We start from the raw sequence: 27,058 nt of genomic DNA, 5'->3' as shown, positions 1-27,058 counted from the left end.
CATTTTACTACTATTGGTTCCTCCAGTAGCCCCGCCTACGAACGTGACCAATGAACTGTCGAGTTCGTCTTAACAAAGCCCTGCGTCTTCCTTGTTCCGTTTGACGCCGCGCCCATAATGTGCAGTATTACGGCCTATAACCACGCAGGGATGCTTTGACGTCAGTCGGAATCAGCCAATCATAACAAGTGGGAGGGGTTTAATCAGGCCTACTCTCTTCTAGGCTAAGCAGCGGGGTCAGCTCCTAGCACACGTGGAGGTGTAGCCGGCAGAGAGCAAAGGTAAGAGAGCTCGGTGGGTTCCCGTAGGCCGGGCGATGGTAAGGACAGTAGCGGGGAGGACGGAGGTCCGGGGCTGGTAAGCTGGCGTATGTGGAAGCGGTGGCCGGGGCTGCGTGTACAGGATGTCCGGCCGAACTGGCGGGCGACGCTGCGTATGGCGGGTGGGCCCCGGGTGTACGTGACGAGAGGCCGTGTGCGCGCATTAGACTCGGGGAGGCCTACTAGACGGAGCGGCTCGTCTTCATTTGCCTGTACATAAATGTTTAAACGGTTTCGTATTGATAAAGTTTATTGAATGGAGCGCGTGCTCGTACCTTCTGTAAAATTAATTTTCAGAGCTTTGTTCCTTTCAAAAAACTTTATTGATATGAACTGGAAACTAAAGGTTATCTGAAGGGGAATCTTCCTTTGTGTTCTCCTTTTGCTGGTCAAATTCATCTGTTGTTTCCTGTTATCAGGTGTTAAGACCCCCCCCCCCCAAACCACAAGTCTAATTGGTTGTGCCCAGAATGTATGGGCTTCCTGGAGGCTCTAGAGCGCCCCCGAATGGTTCTGGGAGATACCACCCCCCTCCTCACTTTAAGGCCTCATGCACACGACTGTATGGATTTTGCGATCCACAAACAATACGGATGACGCCTGTGTGCATTCTGTATTTTGTGGAACAGAACAGGCGGCCCCCTAATAGAACAGTCCTATCGTTGTCCGAAATGCGGACCATAATAGGACATGGTTCCGTATACGGTCCGCCCAAAAAAAAAATGGAATTGACACGGAAAGAATACACGTTTGTGTGCATGAGCCCTAAACCTAATTCATGTGTGGCCATATCTAGAAGATATCCCTACCTCCCAGGAAATGGGACACTTAGCATGCGCTACTTTCACATCTGCGTTTTCCTTTCCGGTTTTGAGATCTGGCACAGAGTCTCCAAACTGGAGGAAAACGCTTTGGTTTTGTCCTCGTTCATTGTCAATGGGGACAAAACTGAACAAACCAGCATTGAGTCGCCAGAATGAATTCCGTTTTGTTGCGTTCCCACGCCAGACACAACCGCGGCAAGCGGCGTGTGAAACTGGAGAAGCCGGCACTAAAAACCATGCAAGTCAGTGGTGCCGGGTCTGGCGTCTACGGGCTTCCAATGGTTTTAGTGCCGGATCTGGTTTCATTTTCCATCCACTCAGAACGGAGGCAGCCGTTGTATTATTCATACGGAAGCGTGTGGCTGTGACTGGTTTTGAGATCCCATGGTGATCTCTAAACCGGACGGAAAAAGCGCAGGTGTAAAAGTAGCGTAAGGGTCCATTCACACGTCAGCAACAGTTTTGCGGTTCACAAATTGCGGCCGGCCATGTGCGTTCCGCATTTTGGGGACCGACCATGGCCGACTCTATAATAGAGTGCGGATGCGGGCAGCACACTGTGTGCTGTCCGCATCGTTTTGCGGCTCCGTTGAAAATGAATCAGTTCCCACCCGTTCCGCAAAATTGCGGACCGTTTTTTTTCCGACGTGTGAATGGACTCTAAATGCAACCTTTCAGTGCCGCGTATCTCCGTCACATGACCTCCTCCTCTTAGAAGCCCATACATTCTACTCTGTAGTATTGTACCTAACTTCAAAAGGTTATCCCACTTGGAATGTTGGGCCGTGGGGCCTAACTGTTTGGATCCCACAATGGCTGGGGGGGGGGGGGGTGTTCCCGAGCGCCCGTTCTCCAGGATTGTGAATGGTGTCTGCATGCGTATTTCTCGTCTGTTCTCTATGGGGTTACTGGGCATCACCCGTGAGTGGAGCAGTAGTGGGCATGCGTGACCACCCGTGGATATGCGGTAAAAGAAGAAACAGACTCGCCTGCCTGTGGCAATGCTGGGATCTGCTGTAAGGCCTGTGATTGGCTGCTGCGGTCACTTCCCTGGCCACAGGCAGACGAGTCAGATTTTTGGACGTTCAGGCGCACAGGTCTGCATAATAGGGGTTGTTGGCTCCAAGACCTGACAACCACTTTAACTAATCACAAACATGTTGGGATCTGACATGTGAGCTGCTTGGACATGTAAAATGGCAACTTTGCGAGAGCTAGATGGGAACCCGGGCAGCCCCAGTCCATGTGCTAAAATAATCCATGCGTGCCCCCGCTTTCCCCTGCATCACGCTCCGGTCCTTCCCGCCACTACCTTATTCGGGTGCAGTGCTGCAGCCTATTATAATCTCTGCCCCGCGACTCTCCCGGTCTGTGCAGGGAAAGCCTGCTCATTAAATGCAGCAATACAGTATTGCCATGGCCCATTCATTCTCAGGATTGCTGGGGGCACCCAGAGGCCGGACCCCTACTGGTCTTAAAGTGATTGCCTAGTCCAGCGGTGTAAGATGGTGATGCCCCTCTCTCCCACTCTGTATCGGTGGGTCAGTAACCCAGGACTTTTCTTCCAGACAGCACCATGACAGAACAGGATGTTGAAAACGAGTTGTTGGACTATGAGGAAGACGATGAGCCCCAGGCCCCCACCGAGACCCCCGCTCCAGCCGGCCAGAAGGAAGTTAAAGGCTCCTATGTGTCCATCCATAGCTCTGGCTTCAGAGACTTCTTGTTGAAGCCTGAACTGCTGCGAGCCATTGTGGACTGTGGCTTTGAGCACCCGTCTGAAGGTAGGTACATTGAGATACATATGTATTCCAAGCTAGTGGCTGGCCCTACGTGGGGAGTCCGCTTCTCCAAGCCGGAAAGGAGGGTTTGTCTGTAGACTTTTCCAGCCCGTTAGTGATTGACGACCTGCTCTGTATCCACAATGTTACATGGGAGGCTGTCCGTCACTGACTGGGGGTAGTGAAGCTCGTGACTCCTGTGGCGTTATTATAAAGGGTGTGAATATGTACAGCCTTTACCGCTAGGTGCACCCTCCTGCCCAGTCTGCAGCTCAGGATTGGAAACGAGAAACGTCTTCACCCTTGTTCATGGGCTGCGTCTGGTATTGCACTCGCATACAGTCCGTAGACTGTATGTGACATTAAAGGGTCACTAAACTTCTGATATGTCAATTATTTAACTGAGGTTTGATCGGTTGAGCGCCCGAGTGCTGAAGATGCCGACATCTGTGATTCGGAGTCAGGGGGGTTACCAATCTCCTGGGTAGAGGCAGAGAGCTATTAGACATGTGACTGCTCATCTTCTCATGGCTTTAGGCCGAATGCACACGGCCGTGAGCGGTCCGTGGTAACATGGGCTGGATTCCTGCTGAGAGCAGGAGCGCATGGTGCCATTGGTGCCATAGGCTGTGCATTCGGCCTTACTGGAATAAAAGCCATCCCCAAATGTGACAGAAGGCACATTCCCTTTGGCAAGAAGGACGCTAACATGAAGGAAAGTTCCTGCACCTTACTTCCTGATGTCACAACTTTCCCCTTCAAGACACAGAACCAGGAACTAAGGGGGTCATTTATTAAACAAGTACGCATTGTAGGGGAGGGAGTTTACAGATTTGGATAATTCCAAAGGGTTAATAGAAGATGAGGGTGATGGCCAGTAAGCATTGTTTTTGGGCAGCATATATCTAACCTCACATTGACTTTCTTTTCTGATTTGCAGTTCAACACGAATGTATTCCTCAGGCCATTCTTGGCATGGACATCCTCTGCCAAGCCAAATCTGGTATGGGGAAGACCGCGGTGTTCGTCCTGGCCACTCTTCAGCAGATTGAGGCGGTCGAAGGACAAGTCTCTGTCCTGGTGATGTGCCACACGCGTGAGCTTGCGTTCCAGATCAGCAAGGAGTACGAGAGATTCTCGAAGTACATGCCAACAGTGAAGGCAAGCGACCTACGGTTCTCCTTTGGTAGTATGTGGCTTATGCCCTAGTGTCATGTATTTACGTTGGTGTTACGGTTCCAGGTTGCTGTATTCTTCGGGGGGCTTGCTATAAAGAAGGATGAAGAGACAATACGCAAAAGTTGCCCTCACATCGTGGTTGGAACGCCAGGTCGTATCTTGGCTCTTGTTAGACAGAAGACGCTCAGTTTGAAGAACGTCAAGCACTTTGTCCTGGATGAATGTGACAAGATGCTGGAGCAGCTGGGTAAGACTGTGAGCAGTGTATATGGAAAGGGGTTTTCTAGATCCATTAGTTGGGAAAACCCTATGTTAATAGTGTCTGGGGTCGTTGTTTAGGGTCCCCACTAGCCAGTCTCTCGCTCTGGAGGACCCACCATGTCCGTAACTTGCTTATTGTAAAAATGAATACTTCCATTTGGTGGTGCTTCTGGAGTCCTCATCAGATTACAGATGATCATTGGGGGTTCCACTCTAGGATAAAGGTGGCAGGGTGTGAGCTTTCCACAGTGGGATCACTTTTTGTGGAGTAAGTTGTCAATATGTTCTTCCCTCAGATATGCGTAGAGATGTTCAGGAGATCTTCCGTCTCACCCCTCACGAGAAGCAGTGCATGATGTTCAGTGCCACACTGAGCAAGGAGATTCGTCCGGTCTGCAGGAAGTTCATGCAAGATGTAAGTCGCCAATGGTTAGACTGCTCTTCTGGGGCACCCTAGCTTTTTGGGCGTGTAGCCCATTTTCTGAGTTATGGAATGTCAGTAGTTATTTAAAAGGGCTGTACAGAGCCGCACATGTCTAGAGGATGTCTGGTATTTCGTCTCTGACCTCCTTGAAGTGAACAGAGCTGAGCTGCAGTACCACACACCCATTGTGGACATGCACAGCGCTGTTTTTGGAAGAAATCGGCCATGTTTTGTACGTACAACCCCTTAACATGTGATCTGAATTACTTTTCCTCAGTTACAGCCTGAAATTTCCCAGCATCCCCCACTGACTTGGTGTGCAGGGGGTTATTCTGGGATTTGTCAGTACACCCAGGGTTAGAGTTTAGTGCTTATTCTTGGGGGAAACTTCAGCTTTAACATATTAGAAGTGATTAGTAAGGTTATGACTGCTGAAGGGAATTATTTGAAGAGATTCACTTGCTCTGTGTTTGACTTTTCTTTTTTCTTTCTCCTTCCCTCCAGCCTATGGAGGTGTTTGTAGATGATGAAACCAAGCTGACGCTCCATGGCCTGCAGCAGTATTATGTCAAATTGAAGGACAGTGAAAAGAACCGCAAATTGTTTGACCTGCTGGATGTGCTGGAGTTCAACCAGGTTAGTATAGAAGGGCTGCAGTGGTACTAGGGGTGGGCGATATGGCCTAAAATCTATATTGCGATATAATTTTAAGCATGTGCGATATATATTGCGATATTGTTTTCTATATTGGGGGGGGGGTGTTTAAATTTTATTTATTTTTTACTTTTTATTTATTAACTATTGGCCTCCTTAAGGGCTAGAACCCTTGTCATATTCACCCTAATAGAGCTCTATTAGGGTGAATAGGACTTTACACTCTCCCTGTGCATAGTGCACACAACAGCAGGGAGCTGACCATGGCGGCAGCCTCTGATCTGCCCCCCTTCCCCAGCCTCTGATCTGCCCCCCTTCCCCATCCTCTGATCTGCCCCCTCTGGTAACGCAAACCCCCCCCTCCCTCCCTCGCCAGTATTAATCATTGGTGGCAGTGGCCACAGGGCCCCCCCCCCCCCCCCCATTGGTGGCAGTTTGCAATTCCGATCGGAGCCCCAGCAGTGTAATGCTGGGTCTCCGATCGGTTACCATGGCAGCCAGGAGTCACGCTGCTGAAGTCCTGGCTGCCATGGTATGTTAGTGAGCAGAGAGCAGCGCATTATACTCACGTGCGCTGTGGCCGGCGGTCGCTCCTTCTTCTGTCTGTGCGGCGGATAGCTAATGCTTACAGCATTAGCAATGCGCCGCACAGACCTATGAGAAGGAGCGACCGGCGGCCACAGCGCACGTGAGTATAATGCGCTGCTCTCTGCTCACTAACATACCATGGCAGCCAGGACTTCAGCAGCGTGACTCCTGGCTGCCATGGTAACCGATCGGAGCCCCAGCATTACACTGCTGGGGCTCCGATCGGAACTGCAAACTGCCACCAATGATGGGGGGGGGGGGAGGGGGACCCTGAGGGATATGGCCGGCACATTCATTGGTAGTGCAGTGGCCACAGTCCCTCCCCTCCTCCTCCTCGGTCCTCATTGGTGTTCAGCGGCAGCCGCGCACAGTGGGGAGGGAGGGACTCCCTCCTCCCTCCGCTGTGCCGGCCGGCTCAGAACATGGTGCGCGCGATCATATCGTGGTCCGGCGATATGGCGAAAATCCATATCGTGGCCCAAATTCATATCGCATATCGCCTATATCGCCCACCCCTAAGTGGTACATTAGTTGTTGGTGGTGTGACAACCTGTGAGGCTTTAACCTGCTGCTTGGAGTAGTTGTCACTTCCCTTCCCACACTCTGGTTATTCTTTTACTGTGCAGAGGGATGGGTGACCATTTCTCCTAGGGCAGGGATGCTCACCCTGCTGCCTTCCAGCTGTAGCAAAACTACAACTCCCAGCATGCCCTAATAGCTCTAGGCCAGTGATGGCTAACCTTGGCACTCCAGCTGTGGTAAAACTACAACTCCCAAGATGCCCCCTTGCTTGGCTTCTCCCAGAACTCTATAGAAATAGATGAAGCATGCTGGGAGTCGTGGTTTCACCACAGCTGGAGTGCCAAGGTTACCCATAACTGCTCTAGGCTGTGCAGGCATGCTGGGAATTGTAGTTTGGCAACAGCTGAGGGGCCACAGGTTGAGCATCCCTGCCCTAGGGTAAAGAGCATATGAAATGCGTCATGTGGCATGATGGGTGTGAGTTGTCAGCGACAAGATATCAGATGGAGTAACTGGAATTACCTTACTGACTTTTTTTTTTTTTCCCTTACATGTATATCTTTTGTAGGTAGTGATCTTTGTAAAATCTGTGCAGAGATGTGTGGCACTGGCACAACTCCTGGTGGAGCAGAACTTCCCTGCTATAGCTATTCACAGGGGAATGATGCAAGAGGAGAGGTGAGTTCTTGCGTTGTGAATTGTTTGCAGATTTAGGATATATGCACACCGTGGTGGATTTTCGTATGGAAACGCCACAGCGTAATACAGTATCAGCTTGGTAGACATCTTCAAAATCGACCTGTGGTGTGGGTTTTTTAAAAGGTGCAGCAATTCAGTTTGTGCTGAGTGCATGTATAGCACGTGTGGATCTGGGGCACATCCACAATGAACCGATGCGGAAACGTAGCAAACCAGGCAAACTACACTGCCGTGTTAATGTACCCCAAGTGGGCGTGTGCACTCTGGGCATAGCCTTACTAAGTTATTTCTGTACATACAGTGCTTAAATAGCACTTAAAAGGGGTTGTCCAGGTTCAGAGCTGAACCCGGACATCCCTCCATTTTCACCCAGGCAGCCCCCCTGACTTGAGCATCTGAGCAGTTCATGCTCCGATGCTCTCCTTTGCCCTGCGCTAAATCGCACATGGCAAAGGCATTTTCAAGAGTGCTGGTGACAAACTGGGCTCTCAATGGGGCTGCCAGGAAGCCAGTAAAACTGCTAGGGCAGCGCTAAAGCCCGTCCATCTGAGCCAGTGATGTCCTCGAACACACTGCCGGGTGGAAGCCTCCGCCCGGCAGTGTGTTACTGTAAACAAGAGCCCGTTCCCCTGCGCGATCTAGCACAGGGCAAGGGAGTGCATCAGAGCATGAGATGCTCCGATGCCAACATCAGGGCTGCTGCCTGGTTGAAAATAAGGGTATGTCCGGGTTCAGCTCTGAACCCGGACAACCCCTGTGTAAGCCCCAAGTTTGATGTATACACTGGAAGAAAGCTCAGTGTCTGCATTAAATGTATCTATAAGACCCCACTGAGACCAAAATCCTTTGCCGTCTGTTGGGGCTGTATACTGCACTGCCCCAGACAACACACTAGGTTTCCATAGATTTAAATGCAGTGTGTTGCACTTGCAGTTCTGTTGCTTCTCACTGGAAACAATCGGCATGCTTAATAGAAATGGGTCCCACATCCTAGGGATATTCCATCTCTAGAATGCGGCCTCAAAAGTGAGCTGAGCAGCTGCACATGCATGCACACTGACCCCTGTTTGCTGAAAATAGTCTGCTCACTAGGCTATTTTTGGAGCTCCTATAGCGTTCAGTGCAAAGCACGGCACGCATGTGGGTCCCAGACTTATTGATGGTGTATCGTAACAACGTTCCTTTAATGTCCCAGATGGGCCCACCCCTTTAACTGTTCTCCAGTACAGTGGTAAAACGTGTCACTTTCCATATCTGATGTGTTCTGTGATCTACGGGGAATAAAATGTGTGGGTCTCAGATTTGCAGATCATTGCATCCCACCTTTTTTGGAATAGGGGTTGTACACTTGTCCCTGACCTTGTCTTAAATGAGATCTGTTCTGTTCCTTAGGCTGTCCCGATACCAACAGTTTAAGGATTTCCAGAGAAGAATCCTGGTGGCTACTAACCTCTTTGGACGTGGTATGGACATTGAAAGAGTTAACATAGTCTTCAATTATGACATGCCGGAGGACTCTGACACCTACTTGCACAGGGTATAATCACCGACCATGATCTTTGTACTGATGTGGTATAGCTTTGTGTATTTCAGTGGTCACCATGTCTAATACATTTTCTCCTCTCCGGTCTAGGTGGCCCGTGCAGGGCGCTTTGGCACTAAAGGTCTGGCTGTGACGTTTGTGTCTGACGAGGAAGATGCCAAAATTCTGAATGATGTCCAAGACAGATTTGAAGTCAATGTGGGAGAGTTGCCCGATGAGATAGACATATCCACTTACAGTGAGTATTTGACAGCTGCATTTCCCCATGATGCCCAGAACAAAAGGTCCAGAGCTCTAGATTAGGCGCTTAACCCCTCTTGGGCCTTTCTTCCGACACCAGGCCACTCCTGACCCGACACCTCGCCTCACTAGACGCAGCCTGTTTGGGAATAGCATCTAGTTATGACTTCCTATGAGAAATTAAGAATGAATTGTCAGCAGTCTGTAGGTCTGGGCATTACCAGTTGTGGGTATGTCCCCATTCAGTAAGAGTTGCACCAGGTATCGATACCCAACCGATACTTTTAGACCCGGATCAGTACAATACCGGGTCTTACAATTTAACAATACTAGCCTGCGCAGCCTAGTATCGGTTAGAGAACATTGCACCCGCTGTTCTCGGAGCGCTCCATGTTCTCTTCACCAGCACAGTGGAGAAGGAGGGAGTTCCTCCCTCACTCTTCAGTGACATGGTCGCTGCTGCCACCAATGGGGAGACACTGGCCACCAATGAATGTAAAACACAATTTAAGTGTAGGCGGTGGTATAACATACCCGGCCTCAATAACAGGTCATAACGGCACCTGCTGCCTCCTATACTTGAATTAATGTGTTAATTACATTCATTGGCGGCGCAGTGCGCCCTTTCCACAGCCTCCCCCCTGCCCCAGTATTAGTATCATTGGTAATGCAGTGGCTACAGGCCCCCCCCCCCCATCATCCCCCATTGTTATATTCATTGTTGGCAGTGGCCACAGGGTCACATGCCTTCCTCTTTATTGGTGGCAGTTCTGACCGGAGCCTCAGCAGTGTAATTGCTGTTACCATGGCAGCCTCGACACTACCGAAGCCCTGGCTGCCATGGTAATCTCCCTGCTTCTGTGTGCACAAAGCCCAGGGCAGCAGGGAGTGTGAGATCCTATTCACCCTAATAGGACAAGGGTTCTAGCCCATAAGGGGCTACTGGCCATTCATACCTTCTCATAGGTATGATAGAGGAATAGCAATCAAACGCAGAATGAGAATTGGAGGCAAGTGGTCACTAAACGGACGTGTCAGGAGAGGCGTTCAGGCTACCTGCAGCTGCCACCAGAGGGAGCATACTGCCACGAAGCTCAGTAATGACCCTTCAGTCATACTTGTTCCTATAGAACTATAAGAAGCAGAACATCTTTATTAGCATGCTATACAAATACATTGCATCTCCATAAATATGTACCTTATGCTGAAGCATTTTTTTTGAAAGTAAGAATATTTACACCTGAAGTATGCAGAGTATTGACACGTGCCTCCTCTAATTCTCTCCGCAGTTGAACAGAGTCGATAACCCTGCCCTGCCGTCTTCAGCATCTCTCCTGGCTCCTCCTTTGCTCTCTTGTCTGGCTGCACCGCCCGTGCCAGGGAAAAGTGTTTTACAACCTTGTAGGGTTTATTTTTTATTCGTGGCTTTTGTGTAAAGAAGGGATAATTAAAAACTTTTTTTATGGTTTGGAGCTTGTGTTTGTGAAGTCCTAGTGATATTGTGGGATTTTTTAATACAGGTGTTCTCCGGGGATTGATATTTCATGTATTGAAAGCCGAATGGTGGGAACACACAATGGGAGCATCTTTAGGACGACCTTTATGGTACGGAGTCCTGGAGTAGCCAAGCACCGTTCATCATAAGCCCGAATCCTTGCTTGTTTTTCCCTGTAAGAGATGAGAACATTACTGTACAGTGACCATGATACACAATGCACTTATCCAAACTAGAGCTGTCCTAGTTACCCACAGCTTACATTTTCCCTGAGCTGTCTAACAAATGTAAGCAGTGGGCAGCAATGGTTTGGGTACGTCCACCTGGTAGCAGAAAGTTCAGATCTGCTGTGGATTTAAAAGCTGCACCAAGGGTCCAATTCTACCCTGATTTTTATCTTCCTGCAGCACGGGGATGACTTTTAGTAAGATTAGTTTCATATCTGCGTCTGACTGATCCGGCAGAGGAACAGCCTGCCAGAGTTCACTGGATCCGGCCTAGGCAGATACTGTCTATAAGCCAGGCAGAAACCGATGCATGCAGATCTGGTAAATGAGGCCTAATGTTTTCTTGCAACGAAAGCAAACGGATGTTTTGTTATCCAGACCTCTTTTTAGCCCTTTTAATGAGCAGACCCTAATTTATTAATGGTTTTAGTGAAATGATTTCTTTTTGGTGTACTGTAGAAAACAAAAAAATGGGAGAAAAACGGTAGCGCATCTTCTATAGAAGGCACTCACTAGCATGCAGGAAGTGCAAGCCATAGTGAGTGTAGTGCTTGCACTGTGACCTGACTGGCGCAAGAAGAGCGACTGGATGTGCAGAGTGGCAGCGTCATGTCTGTGTTTCTGACCTGCCATTTGTGACATTGAGCTCTAACTTGGAAAATCAGCTCACCACTGCATCGTTATGGGTACGGGGCAAATAGTGTCACTGGAGTCTGTGAAACCATATTCTCCATTGCTCTAGGGCAGAATATCTTCAGAGTGCAGGGCTAGACAGCCAGTGTTCAATTTCCACCATCTGAAGCCTTAGTAATTTGCTCCATTGAGTTGCATGTAGCCTCGTGGAGTGCAGCTGTCACTGGTCAGGCAGTAGTGTTGCAAAAAGTGTCCGTGTAGCAGAGACCTGAACTTCTGCAGCATATCCACCCCATGTGAACATTACCCTTTTAGGCTAGTTTCACACTAGCGGCAGGGGAGTCTGGCGGGTGAACAGCCTGTCGGATCTGTCCTGCCGCTCGTTCACGTGTGCCCCCGGACTGCCGCTCCGTCCCCATTGACTATAATGGGTCCGGAGTTCTGGCGGCAGTGCACAGCCAGGGGCAGCCGGACTAAATGTATTGCATGTCGTAGTCTGTCCTCCTGCTGCAGGAACTCCCCCATGTATAGTTAATGGGGACGAAGCGGCAGGACGGATCCAACAGGCTGTTCGCCCTGCCGCTAATGTGAAAGTACCCTTGGACAGTTTCAATAAAGGAAGCCTATTTCCATACAGTGAAGTGAAGCAGCTCTTTCTTTTCCAGGCATAATTTTTAACAACCAGACCTGAAAGGTCTTTAAAGGGTATTTCCAGGATTCTTATGGTATTTAACAGATACGATGATGTAGTTGCTTACCTACCTCAGGTCCATCTTTATTATTTCTTCCCCTGCCCCATTTTCACCATGTACACAATTCTCTCTAGAGCAGGCATGCTCAACCTGCGGCCCTCCAGCTGTTGTAAAACTACAACTCCCACAATGCACTGCTGTGGGTTGATAGCTATAGGCTGTCCGGGAATGCTGGGAGTTATAGTTTTGCAACAGCTGGAGGGCCGCAGGTTGAGCATGCATGCTCTAGATCAGGGATGTCAAACTTGTGGCCCTCCAGCTGTTGCAAAACTACAACTCCCATCATGCCTGGGCATACTACAGCTATCAGGGAATGATGGGAGTTGTAGTTTTGCAACATCTGGAGGGCCATGAGTTTGACATCCATGCTTTAGATTCCTTACGTTCTGTATGTAGCACTTCCTATATCCAACCAAATCCATGATGCACAGCTAACGCCCAGCTAGTTAATAGATCCTCCCTCAGTTACATAGGGGACTGTCTATCATGGACAGAGAGCTATGTGCTCATGTGTCCCCAGGACAGTAGAAATACATTGCAAAATTACACGTGCCTTTAATGAATAGATGAAAACCCCTTTATGGCCTGGTCGTTAAAGTTTTGGAGCAGAAAATTGCTCATCGTGGGCGCTGAGCCAGTACAGTGGCCCATGGAGCATTCTTACGAACACAAGCTGGTAAATTTGTGACATGTAAGCCAATGCCTATGTTTGAGCCAGGACAGCCCACAGTTGCACGGACTGTCCCTGCAAATTCAGGACTGTTGACAAATATTCTTGGAGTCTCGACTTGAATGCTCTGCGGAGTCCCCTGCCATAGAAGCAATGTCTTGCAGAGTCTCCCAAACACTTATCTTCTGACCTGTAACAGTCTTGGTTGAGGCCCTTTCTCTACATTCTGCAATCGCTCTGCCATATCCCGTCGCTTACCTTGGTATGTGTTTGTGAATTGCTGGTGTTGCTGAATTCGGAGTAGACTGGAGTCTTGAAATGAGCGAGCGCGCAGAGCCACATCTTATACTCTTCCCGAACCTGTGGATGTGAGATGACAGAATGAGTATCGCAGAGGACATGCCCTGTGTCCCCTGTACTAATAAGATAATGAATTGCCCCCATCCCCATACATCTCCCCTTCACCTTTTTGTGCATCAGGCAGTGCAGGCAGAAGATCTGTAATCCTTGCAGCGTATTGAGGATGGTGAATGCGTATATGAAAAAGGGTGTAGCCGTGTTGAACATAAAGAACCCGAATGCCCAGCAGCTCCCCAGGATACACAGTTGTGCCAAAGACGTCATGGTCAGGGTCCTAAAGAAGGTGTGAAGACCTTTCCATTAGCCACATATGAAGTGTGTATACACCATGCAATGCTGTGATGAGCCCTGAATACAGCCGATATGTGCTGCTTCTAGGGCTGGTCATACGTTAGCTACTCGCCAAACTCAAAAGCTATCTATCTCTCCCAGCTAACCCATATACATGCTCACTTGGCTTGGCCGAGCATGCGTGTGTTCTCAGTAGGAACAGGGGAGCTAAGCTGGCCATATACATTATTATACTTTTTGGAGAGAACATCCAACAATCTAATGCAGGTGTCAGGAACTCCTGCACTCCAGTTGCTGTGAAACTACAACTCCCACCATTCACATGCGGTCAGCCAGCATCTATTGAAGGTGTTATGGGTACCTTAAAGGGGTTGTCCCATCACTAGGATATGACACCAATGTCAGATAGGTGCGGGTCACACCTCCGGGACTCGCAGCTATCTTCAGAACAAGACCCCTGAAGGTAGAGGCTGCCCTCCATTAATTTCTATGGGACTGCCAAAAATAGTCTTCACTAGTCCCATAGAAGTGAATGGAGCCGTGCGCTCTCCATTCATTTCTTTTGGACCAACCATAGAAATGAACGGAGAACAAGCTGCGCATGCGCAGTGCTCTCCTTCACTTTTGGGGGTCTATTCTGGAGAAGGGTGCTGGTCTCAGAGGTGGACCTGCACCTATCTGACTTGGATGGTATATCCTAGTGATATGCCATGGAAGTCTGAGATGACACAACCCCTTTAAGCTTGAAGTTGATCAAAAGGATTGACATCTGAAAAGTCGGCCATAGTAAAAAAAAAAAAAAAAAAAAAGCCGACAAACCGTCTTCCTGAGAACGAAAGTTTCCAGAAAGATGGTTCGCCTGGGTGTCACTGAGCATGTGCAGTGTGAACTACTGTAATGGTCAATGTGGACCAAACGGCTTCTGCTGCACAGGAGCGATGATTTGTGGTGTTGGCCTAACAACAAGACCACCGACGAGCATTTGCTGATTCATCGTCTGATCAGCGGCACCTTTTGCACAGGCCAATTATTATACAAACCCTCAACCCCAGTTAGAGTGAGTTCACATCACCGTTATGGTTATAACAGAAAATAACGGAATCCATAAGATGGAAGTCAAAATGGAGGCCTTTAAGAGGCATTCCGTTTTGCTTTCCGTCATAATAGAAGTCTATGGGTAAGCATAACGGATCCGTCTGGTTTCCGTTATGCAGAACGGAAAAAAAGTCCTGTCGAGAGGACTTTTCTTCCGTTCTGCATAATGGAAACCAGACGGATCCGTTATGCTTACCCATAGACTTCTATTATGACGGAAAGCAAAACGGAATGCCTCTTCCGTCTTATGGATTCCGCTACAACCATGTTATAATGGAAAACAATAACAGAATCCATAACGGTGATGTGAACCCGCCCTTATCGTCCTGGTTATCGGTCTGTGTAAAAGGACGCTAAACGTCCCTTTGCACAGGATGATATTGGCGTTCCTTTCTGACAATCTGCTGCTACCTGGTGGAGGAGACTGGTGCACTTACATGCAGTGATCTCCTCCACAGTACGGGAAGGAGCGATCGCTAATGCCATTGCTCTTCCCCATACAGACTCAAACAATCGGATTACCCTATGAACGAGCATTTTGCACATTCATTGGGTAATCGACGGTACATTTACACTGCCCAATCATTGCTAACAAACGTTAGCGAGCGCCTTTGTGACATCACTACTAGAGCTACAGATGCCTACATGGACCATACAGCCAACGCGTTTCGGAAAAGGAATACAACAGCCAAAACCTTGACGAGAAGTGTCTAATACAGCACTGAAGACAGCAGTAAAAAGGAGAAGTATTTGTCTAAATAAGTCATAAAGGATTTGTCCAGGATTAGAAAAACATGGCTGCCTTCTTCCTAAGATCAGCTCTACACCTTTTCACAGGTGGGAGGTTTGGGGCCAGGAACGAGACAATGGCTATTACTTACTGCTTGTCCAGAAACCTCACTCTGGAAGAAAACTTCCATACAAACACCATAGCGAATACATACAGAGAAACATACTACTGACATACGGTAGTGCTACATAGCTGCCAACTGCGATTTTCAGAGACAGTCCTGGCAAATTCGCGCTTTCCTGGGTCAAAAATCCTGCCCACAAATAGGTGTTTCTGGGGCAGGGCCTATATGCCCCGATTTTACCAACTCAAATGTTGGTAACTATGTTACTGTGACATTTCTGAGACGTAAGTATGTAAGTGATGTGCCACTTACCTGATCCTTTTTAATTGTCCTTGCTCTGGGTTGATAGAGGACATTTTCTCAGCTAGTTTCCACACAGTGAGGACAAAAATCCCACAGTTCACCTAAGCAGGAGATGAATGTTAGAAGAAGACTGCAGGGGGCAGCGTGGAGCTGGGTGTAATATGACAACTGTCTGCCTGCCACTATCTATCTATCTATCTATCTATCTATCTATATCATATCTATCTATCTATCTATCTATCTCTATATATATATATATATCATATCTATTTATCTATCTATCTAGTATCTAATATCTATCTATCTATCTATCTATCTATCTATCTATCTATCTATCTATCTATCTATCTATGTGTCTATTCTGTCAGTTATGTTATAGTTATCAATTAGTATCTATTTAGCACATAAGAGCTGCAGTACCTGTCATGACCACTGGGTGCTGCACAGAGATTCTAGCTTTTGTCATTATTTGTATTACCAGATTTTTTCATACTGCAGACAAAAAGAAGGTGTTAACCATGGGCACTCTTTAGATTCCCACTTTAAAGGGAGACTGTTACCAGGAAAGTCACTTGTAAACCAGGCACAATGTCTTGTAGGGCTAGCTCAGTTGAATATAATGATACCTTTCATTTAGGGATCTGTGGCATCATTCTAGAGAAAAAGTATTTTTAATCCATATGCAAATGAGTAATTAAAGAAGCACTTCCACAAACATTTTTTATTCTCCGACCTGTTAGAAAGGTACATGATTTAAACTGTAGTGAAAGTACCGTAATCTTCTTACCAGCGACTGTATTTGTGAGTTATAACCTCTCTTCTGATCCTCAGCTGTGTCATGTGACCAGCACTCTGACTATTCAAATAACACAGCATCTTATGTGTGAACAGGAAGACAGTTTCTCTATGTATTCCTATGGGAGCCTCAATGTCAGTCTCATAGGAATGAATAGAGAAGTAACTGACTTCCTGTCCGGTGTCAGTTAGAGATCAGAGTGCTGGTCACATGACATAGCTGAGGCTCAGAAGGGAGGTTAAACCTCACAAATACAGTCAATGGTAAGAAGATTATCTTCACTACAGATTACATCATGTACCTTTCTAACGAGTCACAGAATATACATTTTTGTGGGAGTGCTTCTTTAGGCATATGGAGGGAGGGCCCAAGCCACTCTGTACACCCTTGCTCTTCCTGCTTCCTCTGCCAGCCCCTCCCTCTTGTTCTTGATTGACAGAACCAGGCTAGATTATTATGCTGGAACTTGGTCCTGTCAGTCAAGAAGGAGAAGGAGGGGCTGGCAGAGAAAGCAGAAGGAGCAAGGGTGCACAGAGTGGCTTGGGCCTGCCTTTGGTACACGTATCTGTTCATTTGCCTATGGATTAAGAATACTTGTTCTCAAGAATGAAGCAATGGATCACTGCATTACATTGAGCTGAGCTAGCCCTATAAGTCATTGGCCCAGATTTACTAATCTAAAAGATGGCATAAGCTTAGACTGGCTGTCTAGACCTGCACCAGATGTATCACAGGGGCTCAGGATGGATGATGGTGGTGGTGCAAGGGATAGACACTTTGGTCTAGTTCTACACTAAGTATTGTTGGCTTACTTTGACACTGATTCTTATATCGTAATACTGCCTCCTATGTACAAGAATATAACTACTATAATACTGCTCCTATGTACAATAATATAACTACTATAATACTGCTCCTATGTACAAGAATATAACTACTATAATACTGCTCCTATGTACAAGAATATAACTACTATAATACTGCTCCCTATGTACAAGAATATAACTACTATAATACTGCCTCCTATGTACAAGAATATAACTACTATAATACTGCTCCTATGTACAAGAATATAACTACTATAATACTGCTCCTATGTACAAGAATATAACTACTATAATACTGCCTCCTATGTACAAGAATATAACTACTATAACACTGCTCCTATGTACAACAATATAACTACTATAATACTGCTCCTATGTACAAGAATATAACTACTATGGGGGGCGGAGCCTGGCTGTGTAGCCGAATGGCTGCAAGTTGCTGAGCTCCTCTACCTTGTCGGTGATTTAGCCCCTAAAATCAGCTTAAAAAGTTGCACAGATGGGCAAAGTGGGAAAGGATAGAACCAAGGATCAAGCTGACCACACTCCTGCTCGGTCCAGACAGCCTGCGATGGACCAGTACTTGAAAAAACAGCCGAAGCTTAGAGCGGCTGAAACCCCTAAAATGGCGGCGGCCCCAGCTCAGCTATCTGATGCAGAGGAAGATTCGGATGCCGGCAGCGCCTCTGACACCTCGACATGTAAGTCCCGCAAACAAGGGAGAACCTTTACTAAAGCTGCGCTTCTGGAAGTGCTCAACTCAGCACTGGCTCCTTTAAAAAAGGACCTCTCCGATATAAAGGAGGACCTACGCAGAATCGGGCACCGGGTGTCGGACCTAGAAAATTCGCATGAGGCGGCCATTAAGAGAGAAGAAAAATCGTATAAAGCGATTCGCTCCCATTCCGATTTATTGAACGACGCGCTTCTTCGCATAGAAGACCAAGAAAACCCGAAGCCGCAGGAGGAACCTTAGAATTCGGGGTTTGCCGGAATCGATCGTGAATGAAGCACTCAATAAGGTGGCGCATGAACTATTCGCGGGTCTTCTTGGGCCTGGAAGATCGGAGCAGATCGTAATTGAGCGCATACACCGCGCACTAAGGCCGAAGCCTAAAGCCACAGACCCACCTCGTCATTTGGTTTGCGGCCTTCTCAGCTTTGTTGATACGGCCGCAATTATGAGAGCCAGCAGAGAAGCGGAACACCTCCAGCATGAAGGTACGCCTGTTCTGTTCTTTCAGGACCTAGCACCGTCCACCTTGGCTAAAAGGCGCATCCTCCGGCCGCTCCTGGATGCTCTTAAAGAGACAGCCACTCCATTCCGCTGGCTTTACCCGTTTGGCATAGCAAGTTGGTCCCAGCTGGGGATGTCCCCTCTAGAGATCCCTTCATGGATGCCAGCAGATCTAGAGGATCCACCTATACCGCCTCCTCAGGCGGCCGACTGGCGACCCGTTCCCGTGCGAAAAGGGCCCAGAACCAGGGCTGAAAAATCTACTTATGCTCCAACCTGAGTACGGGATCGTCAGTAATGTTTTTGCATTTTGTTCCTGCTTCATTCTGATTATCCGGGACTGAGAGCCTTTTGGCGGGAAGGCCCGAAGCCTTGTGTACCCACCGGGTACTATGTCTGACTCTAGGCTGCTCCCATCCGTCAGTTATGAAGTAGCTGTTAAATGTTTTGTCTGGTCCCCCCACTCATTTCCAGGCTTCTATGAGTCTTTCTAAGGTATTAACCTTTCCCACTCCATGCCCTCACCCTAGTTTGCAGGGGTTAACCCGGCTTTACCCGAAGGTTACCCTTTTTCCCCTCTTGATGGCTAGTCACTGGCCATCTCTAGCTCTGTGGGACCCCCCACCTGACAGACCCCGGCTGGTAGCCGTGATGAGAAAGGGTCGCACTATAGTCAGGTGCTCAGTAGAGCTTCTATTGCAAGCTTTGTTTGCACTGTTGTTATGTTCCCCACCTGTTCGTCTCCCCTCCTCCCCTCTTGTCTCTCGTCCACTCCTCTCCCAACAGATGTCGTATAGTGTGTATTTAGTCGCTGACTATCTTCTTTCATTTACAGTATGTCGTCTATTGTGATATCCTCCTTGAACGCCCGGGGAATGAACGAGCCATGCAAGTGGTCCCAAGTCCTTGCTCTCCTACAGAGAGATAAGGTGTCTATAGCATTTTTTCAGGAGACTCATTTCCGAGAGGGTAAGATCCCCAAACTGCCCCCTAAACGGTTTTCCCAATGGTTCCACAGCACGTATAGTTCGGCTAGCAGGGGTGTCAGCATGGCGGTCCACAAGCAGCTGCCCTTCAAGCATTCTGCTGTCTCCTCGGACCCTGAGGGTCGCTATCTGTTTGTTAAAGGCGCTATTGCTGACACACCTGTTACCCTAGCGAACATCTATGCTCCTAACAGAGGGCAGGTTGCATGGCTCGTTCGGACCCTTGGCCTATTATCTTCCTTTAAGGAAGGAATGGTGCTTTTAGGTGGCGACTTCAATGTTACATTGGAGCCTTCCATAGACTCCTCTAATGAGAAATCAGCGGTTACACATAGGAAGTTACGACGCCTCAAACTCGCCTTACATAGGCTAGGTGTAATAGATATTTGGCGTACCACAAACCCGTCTAGTAAGGATTACACCTTCTACTCGGCAGCTAAATCTTCCTACCATAGGCTTGATTATCTATTTCTGTCTAAAACCCACGCTAATAGGGCCACTCGATCCTTTATAGGGAATATCACCCTGTCCGACCATGCCCCTGTATTTCTGAGTGTTTCTCTGCAGGACCTCCCAAAGAGGGAATGGACTTGGCGTATTAATGAGACCATTATCTCCGACCCTTCCCATGTTGCTAAACTGTTTTCTATCATATCAGAATTTTTCACACTTAATACCTTAGGCCCGGACGCACCCTCCCCTTCCATCACTTGGGAGACACACAAGGCTGTACTGAGAGGTGAGCTGATAGCTCTGGGCGCTCACATTAAAAAACTGCGGAACCAGGCAGTAGCATCACTCCTCTCCCAGATACAAGCACTAGAAATGACGCACAAGCACTCACAGGCCCTTAGATGTGCCCCAGAACTCTCAGAGGCTTGCACAAAACGTAAGAATCTGCTGAATGTCACGTCAGCTAAATTGCTTTTACGAGCCAAATTCCGGTCTTATGCCCATGGAGATAAGGGGAATAGGCTAATGGCTGCCCTAGTCAAAAAGCAGAAAACTGATTCCTTTATAGCAGCTGTAAAAGACGCTAAAGGTACGATTTACAAAAGCACCCCAGACATTGCGGATTCCTTTTGTGAATTCTACAGGGACCTATATAATTTAGCGCCACCAAATCAACTCTCGCCTTCTCAATTAGGAGAAGCAACTGAGAAATGTATCTCCTCCCTTCAATTACCCACTATCACCCCACTAGAGTCAGCTCAGCTCCTGTCCCCTATTACAGACTCTGAAATTAGTAAGGTCCTCTCATCCATTCCCTCCGGGAAAAGCCCGGGCCCCGATGGCTTCACCATCTCCTACTACAAGACCTTTAAGCACATCCTGATCCCGCAATTTAACGTCCTCTGTAATTACTTACCCCAAGGGGGTTCTCTCCCTCCACAATCGCTCTCGGCCCATATCACGGTAATTCACAAAGAAAATAAGGATCCCCTAAACTGCGGGAGCTACCGCCCTATTTCGCTGTTAAATACAGATGTGAAATGGTGGGCTAAGATCCCGGCTCAACGAATCCAGTTGGTTCTCCCTGACATTATCAATAAGGAGCAGGTGGGGTTCATCAGTGGCAGACAGGGGAGTGAAAACACGGTCCGTGTCATTAACCTAATCACACATGCTCGGCAGAATTCTATGCCATTAGCCCTTCTCAGTACAGACGCAGAGAAGGCCTTTGACAGGATCAGTTGGCAATTTATGTCTCGGGCACTGTCAAAATTTTGCCTTCCGGACCAGTTCATCCAGTCCATTTTCTCACTTTATTCGCTCCCCTCTGCCAGGGTCCGGATCAACGGCACACTCTCTCCAGCCTTTCCCATTACTAATGGGACAAGGCAAGGTTGCCCTTTGTCGCCGGCCCTTTTTGTTATTGTCATGGAGACCCTGCTGGCCAAAATTCGGCAAGATCCGGACATTCAGGGGATCACTCTAGGGTCACATACCCATTTGACAGCTGCTTTTGCAGACGACCTCCTGGTCATCACGTCCAACCCCCTGACCTCATTTCCTAGACTCCAAGCCCTTTTTGAGGAATATGGATTGGTCTCTAATTTTAAGATTAATTACACTAAGTCACAAGCCCTGAATATTTCTTGTCCATCTTCTACCATCGAATTGCTCAAAAGTTCCACCGCCTTTTCATGGGCCCCCAAATCAATCCCATTCCTGGGCACTCATATCTCAGCGAAGCCAGAGGAACTTTTTGAGCTTAATCAAGCCCCCCCTCCTTAGATCCATTAGATCACATTTACACTCCCTAAAACTCCCGTTCATATCGTGAATTGGAAGGAAGAATTATATCAAAGCTTTTATTGTCCCCAGACTACTTTACCTCATCCAAACACTCCCCATTTGGCTACCCCATTCCTTCTTTGTGGAGGTCCGCAGAATCTTCTCAGCTTTTGTATGGTCTGGCGGGTCCCCCAGATTAGCATATGCCACCCTCACTCGGGAGAGAAGGTTGGGAGGCTTCGGCCTACCCGACATCTACCTTTATTATAAAGCATCAATGCTAAATAGAGCTTTGAGCCTCCTTTCCTGGCGCCCTCTCAACCTTGTCTCCCAACTGGAGTGTGATAGGCTCCCCTATAGGGACAAGCTGGCTCTATGGGGCTTACGCAAATGCACTGCTAATAACAAGTATACCTCGCCTTTATGGAAGAGCTTACTACTGGAATGGTCCAAATTATATCGGACCTCGGTCCTTCAGTTTCCTAGCCCGAGTCTTCCCTTACATCTGCTTCAGTCCTACATTCATCCTGCCACTCCTGAGGCAACAGGGATCTGGGCCATGTTGTCCAACCTCAAGCTACAGGACATTGTGTCTGCTTCAGGTGCCTTAGACTGGAGCAAAATTTTCGCACTCCTGGCGGTTATGGCTTTTAAAAAGGACCTAGCGCTTCTCAGTAATATCCCTAGACCTCCAGATGGTTAGAAGGGAAAATTAGTAACGCCCAGCGCCCACGGAAGCTTCTCTCCACTTTCTATAAGGAGCTGCTCTCCTCCGCCCCTCCAGATCTGTGGTTCCTCGCAGCTTGGGAAAAGGAGCTATCCACAAATCTATCCGAACCTGAAAAAGCTTTTATCCTCGCTCATTCTCACGGATTCAACCGATGCATAAAGATACAAGCTAACTCATACAAATTACTTACAAGATGGTACAAAACGCCAGAATTTCTCCATAAGCTCAACCCTAAAATCCCAGATAGTTGCTGGAGGTGCGGAGGAGGTCCATATTTGGTGGAGTTGTGAGAAAATTCAGCCTTTCTGGGTAGATGTGGTAGCAGCTATAAACAAGGCCTGTAACACCCGTATTGCATTAGACGCAAAACTTCTGTTACTCTGGTGCCCTAACGGCACGCTTGCTCCCTCAAAGTCGAACCTCCCGACCATGCTTATTACGGCAGCTCGCCTGCTGATACCTCTGCTGTGGAGGAGTGATTCACCCCCATCCCTATTAATGTGGATCGAGAAAGCCGATCAAATATACAGGTTTGAAGATCTTGCTCACTGGGAAACGCACTCCAGAGCGTTGTTTGTCAAAATATGGTCCCCCTGGAAGCAATATCGCAGATTCTAGACATGTCTAACTTATGCGACTGACATCTTGTTTCCCCCCCTCCCCCTCCTACCCGTGTCTCGTCCCCCTTGCCCTCCGTTAATTTGTGTGCACGTGTAATTGTGCTCTTTAAGTTGTGTAGCAACCTTCCTGATATGTTGTGCCTGCTGATTAAGCATGACTCCAGCTGCGTCTGGTACATAAGATGTATGACTTTTCACATGATTGTGTGCTTTTCTTACAATAAAAAAGAAATTTGATTAAGAATATACCTACTATAATACTGCTCCTATGTACAAGAATATAACTACTATAATACTGCTCCTATGTACAACAATATAACTACTATAATATTGCTCCTATGTACAAGAATATAACTACTATAATACTGCTCCTATGTACAACAATATAACTACTATAATATTGCTCCTATGTACAAGAATATAACTACTATAATATTGCTCCTATGTACAAGAATATAACTACTATAATACTGCATCCTATGTACAAGAATATAACTACTATAATCCTGCTCCTATGTACAAGAATATAACTACTATAATACTGCTCCTATGTACAAGAATATAACTACTATAATACTGCCTCCTATGTACAAGAATATAACTACTATATTACTACCTTCTATGTACAAGAATTTAACTACTATAATACTACCTCCTATGTACAAGACTATAACTACTATAACACTACCTCCTATGTACAAGAATATAACTACTATAATACTGCCTCCTATGTACAAGAATATAACTACTATAATATTGCTCCTATGTACAAGAATATAACTACTATAATACTGTCTCCTATGTACAAGAATATAACTACTATAATACTGCCTTCTATGTACATGAATATAACTACTATAATACTGCCCCATGTACAAGAATATAACTACTACAGTCCTGATCAAAAGTTTAAAACCACTTGAAAAATGGCAAAAAAAACATATTTTACATTGTTGGATCTTAACAAGGTTCCAAGTATAGCTTCAACATGCAACAAGAAGAAATGAGAGTGAGAAAAAACATTTTTTGATCATTCAATTAATTGAAAATAACGATTAAACTGAAACAGGCTGTTTTTCAGCTGATCCAAATTTTAGGACCACATGCCTTTAAAAGGCCAAATCTGTGCAAAGATGTGGATTCATTGTCATTTTCTGTCAGGTAGTCACACGTTGTGATGGCAAAGGCAAAAAAACTCTCCCTTTTTCAACATGGTCGGGTTGTTGAACTGCATAAGCAGGGTCTCTCACAGCGCGCCATCGCTGCTGAGTCATTTGGAATTTCTTAAATGATCCTGAGGGTTATGGAACAAAAAAGTCAAGTGGAAGACCCAACAAAAATTTCATCAGCACTGAGCCGGAGGATCCAATTGGCTGTCCGTCAAGACACTGGACGCTCCCCGACCCAAATTAAGGCCCTTACTGGTGCTGACTGCAGCCCCATAACCATCAGACGGCACCTGAGACTGAAGGGCTTCAAAAACAAAAAACGTCTTCAAAGACCTCGTCTCCTTGAACGCCACAGACCTGCTAGTTTGGACTTTGCAAGAGAGCACCAAACATGGGACATTCAAAGGTGGAAGAAAGTTTTATTCTCTGATGAAAAATTTTTTAACCTTGATGGTCCTGATGGTTTTCCAACGTTACTGGCATGACAAGCAGATCCCACCTGAGATGTTTTCTACGCGCCACAGTGGAGAGGGCACCATAATGGTCTGGGGTGCTTTTTCCTTCAGTGGAACAATGGAGCTTCAGAAAAGTGCAGGGGCGTCAAACGGCCGCTGGCTATGTCCAGATGTTGCAGAGAGCATTCCTCATGACTGAGGGCCCTTGTCTGTGTGGGAACAACTGGGTTTTTCAACAGGACAACGCTACAGTACACAATGCCCGCAGGACAAGGGACTTCTTCCAGGAGAATAACATCACTCTTTTGACCCATCCTGCATGTTCCCCTGATCTAAATCCAATTGAGAACCTTTGGGGATGGATGGCAAGGGAAGTTTACAAAAATGGACAACAGTTCCAGACAGTAGATGGCCTTTGTGCGGCCGTCTTCACCACTTGGAGAAATGTTCCCACTCGCCTCATGGAAACGCCTCATGGAGAATTTTTGAAGTGATAAACAATAACGGCGGAGCTACTCATTACCGAGTTCATGTTTGGAAGTTGGATTTCTGTTTTGGGGGGGGGGGTTTAGTTTTTTTTGGAGGTGTGGTCCTAAACTTTTGATCAGCTGAAAAACAGCCTGTTTCAGTTTATTCGTTGTTGTCATTAAATTGAATGCTCAAAAAATGTTTTGTCTCACTCCCATTTCTTCTTGATGCATGTTGAAGCTCTACTTGGAACCTTGTTAAGATCCAGCCATGCTAAATATGATTTTTTGCCATTTTTCTGGTCTTAAACTTTTGATCAGGACTGTATAATACTGTTCCTGATGAAGATGATTAGGAATTTATTTCATCAGACATATGAAAATCTACTTACCAGGATAATCACACACACAGGTCCCATAAAGGCCCAGATAAAACCTTTTTCACGAGACAACCAGCAGCTATGAGACAAGAGAGGGGAGGAGTTTACATTATGTAGCTTTTAATTCAGGGTTTGTTCACATATTTTTTAGGTCCATATAAAATGAACATGTCCACCTCACCCTCAAACAATACTGCTATTCTGGAGATCCATGGGGGCCTACTTTGGGCGGCTTCCTTACCATGGCCACCTTGTTCAGCCCACATGCACAGAGTTATTTTCTGCACATATTTTTAAGTGGCTCTTGACAACTGCAAACTGAGACCTGAACAGTCAGCTGTGGTGGGCAACCGCTTGTAGTAAGACCCCCATGGAGCTGTGGAACATTTGGAGCCATGTACGACTTTGGGTATGGTGTGCATTCCTTCACTCCGGGAAACCTATTTTTTCTTAAGGTCACTTTGATCCCTTAAATACCGGGCTTTGCATTTTTTATTTTTCCTCTCTGCCTTCCAAGACCCATAACTTTTAAAAATTTCCATTCACATAGCCATATCAGGGCTTACTTTTTGTGGGACATGATGCATTTTTTGATAGCACCATTTCATTTACCATGTCTTGTATTGGAAAACAGGAAAATTATTCTTTGTGGGGTCAAATTGACAAAAAGCTACAATTTCGCCAAGGTTTTTTGGGTTTTGTACGATGTCAATGACATGACTTCTTTGTTCTGTGGGTCAATATGATTACGACAATACCAAATTTGTATAGTTTTTATTTTGAAAAAAGTCTAAATTTTCTTTGCATAACCATTTTCTGACAGCCGCAACTTTTTTTTTTATATTTTTGTCTACAGAGCTGTAGGCTTGTTTTTTTTTGTGAGACGATCTGCAGTTTTTATTGGTACCATTTTTGGAGTACGTACAACTTTTTGATCACTGTTATTCAATTCTTTGGGGGGACAAGGTTATTAAAAATGGCGAATCATTTTATTTTTTTTATTTTTTTTCGTTACGGCGTTCACATTTTAATAATTCAGACATTATCGGATGTGGCAATACCTGTTATGTTTATTTTTTATTTAGATATTTTTATATGTAAAATTGGGAAAGGGAGTGGTTTAGATTAATAATATATATATATATTTTTTTACAATAACTTATAGTCCCTTTAGGGGGCTATAACTTGTGACCTTCTGATCGTTTGTCCCATAGACAATAGTAGAGAACTATTATGGTCTATGCGATTTTCATTGCCTGCGTGTGAAGCTGTGCCTCATGCACAGCTTTACAGGCAGGTTACCATGACGGGCCTGGGAACCTTCAACAGGCCCCAGGCTATCATGGTGACTGATTGGAGCCCTGTGATTTCACTGCGGGGGCTCTGATCGGAAGGCAGAGGGAGCTCCCTCCCTCTGTCTAACATCACAGATGCACCG

General features: G+C 46.7%; 2 protein-coding genes across 4 annotated transcripts in view; one reads left to right on the top strand and one right to left on the bottom strand.

Moving 5' to 3' along the window:
* The first annotated feature begins 125 nt into the window (after positions 1 to 125).
* On the top strand, positions 126 to 10,503 carry LOC122927354 (ATP-dependent RNA helicase DDX39A). The gene is made up of 10 exons (XM_044279125.1): positions 126 to 281; positions 2,713 to 2,928; positions 3,866 to 4,086; positions 4,168 to 4,351; positions 4,662 to 4,780; positions 5,294 to 5,425; positions 7,122 to 7,231; positions 8,645 to 8,789; positions 8,886 to 9,033; positions 10,325 to 10,503. The coding sequence occupies exons 2-10, from the start codon at positions 2,721 to 2,723 to the stop codon at positions 10,339 to 10,341; spliced, it is 1,284 nt and encodes a 427-aa protein (XP_044135060.1). The 5' UTR covers positions 126 to 281; positions 2,713 to 2,720; the 3' UTR covers positions 10,342 to 10,503.
* The window catches only part of ADGRE5 (adhesion G protein-coupled receptor E5), a 186,250-nt gene continuing 169,629 nt past the window's right edge, over positions 10,438 to 27,058 (bottom strand). For all 3 annotated transcript variants that reach the window (XM_044279123.1, XM_044279122.1, XM_044279124.1), the window contains 5 exons: positions 25,633 to 25,699; positions 15,725 to 15,816; positions 13,278 to 13,446; positions 13,071 to 13,172; positions 10,438 to 10,703 (listed from right to left, as the gene is read on the bottom strand). In XM_044279123.1, coding sequence (XP_044135058.1) covers positions 10,674 to 10,703; positions 13,071 to 13,172; positions 13,278 to 13,446; positions 15,725 to 15,816; positions 25,633 to 25,699 — 460 coding nt within the window. In that variant the 3' untranslated portion in view covers positions 10,438 to 10,673. The remainder of the gene's footprint in view (positions 10,704 to 13,070; positions 13,173 to 13,277; positions 13,447 to 15,724; positions 15,817 to 25,632; positions 25,700 to 27,058) is intronic.

This window comes from Bufo gargarizans, chromosome 2 (genome assembly GCF_014858855.1).
Source record: "Bufo gargarizans isolate SCDJY-AF-19 chromosome 2, ASM1485885v1, whole genome shotgun sequence".
NCBI classification, from domain to species: Eukaryota; Metazoa; Chordata; class Amphibia; order Anura; family Bufonidae; genus Bufo; species Bufo gargarizans.
The sequence above is the reverse complement of the archived record's forward strand: the minus strand, read 5'-3'. Positions and strand labels throughout refer to the sequence as shown.

Bases quoted from the DNA above. Each gene is read 5' to 3' on its own strand.
- LOC122927354 (XM_044279125.1), top strand. From the start codon at position 2,721: ATGACAGAACAGGATGTTGAAAACGAGTTGTTGGACTATGAGGAAGAC. The intron at 2,929-3,865 runs GTAGGTACATTG...TCTGATTTGCAG, and splicing joins CTTTGAGCACCCGTCTGAAG to TTCAACACGAATGTATTCCT. The intron at 7,232-8,644 runs GTGAGTTCTTGC...TCTGTTCCTTAG, and splicing joins GGAATGATGCAAGAGGAGAG to GCTGTCCCGATACCAACAGT.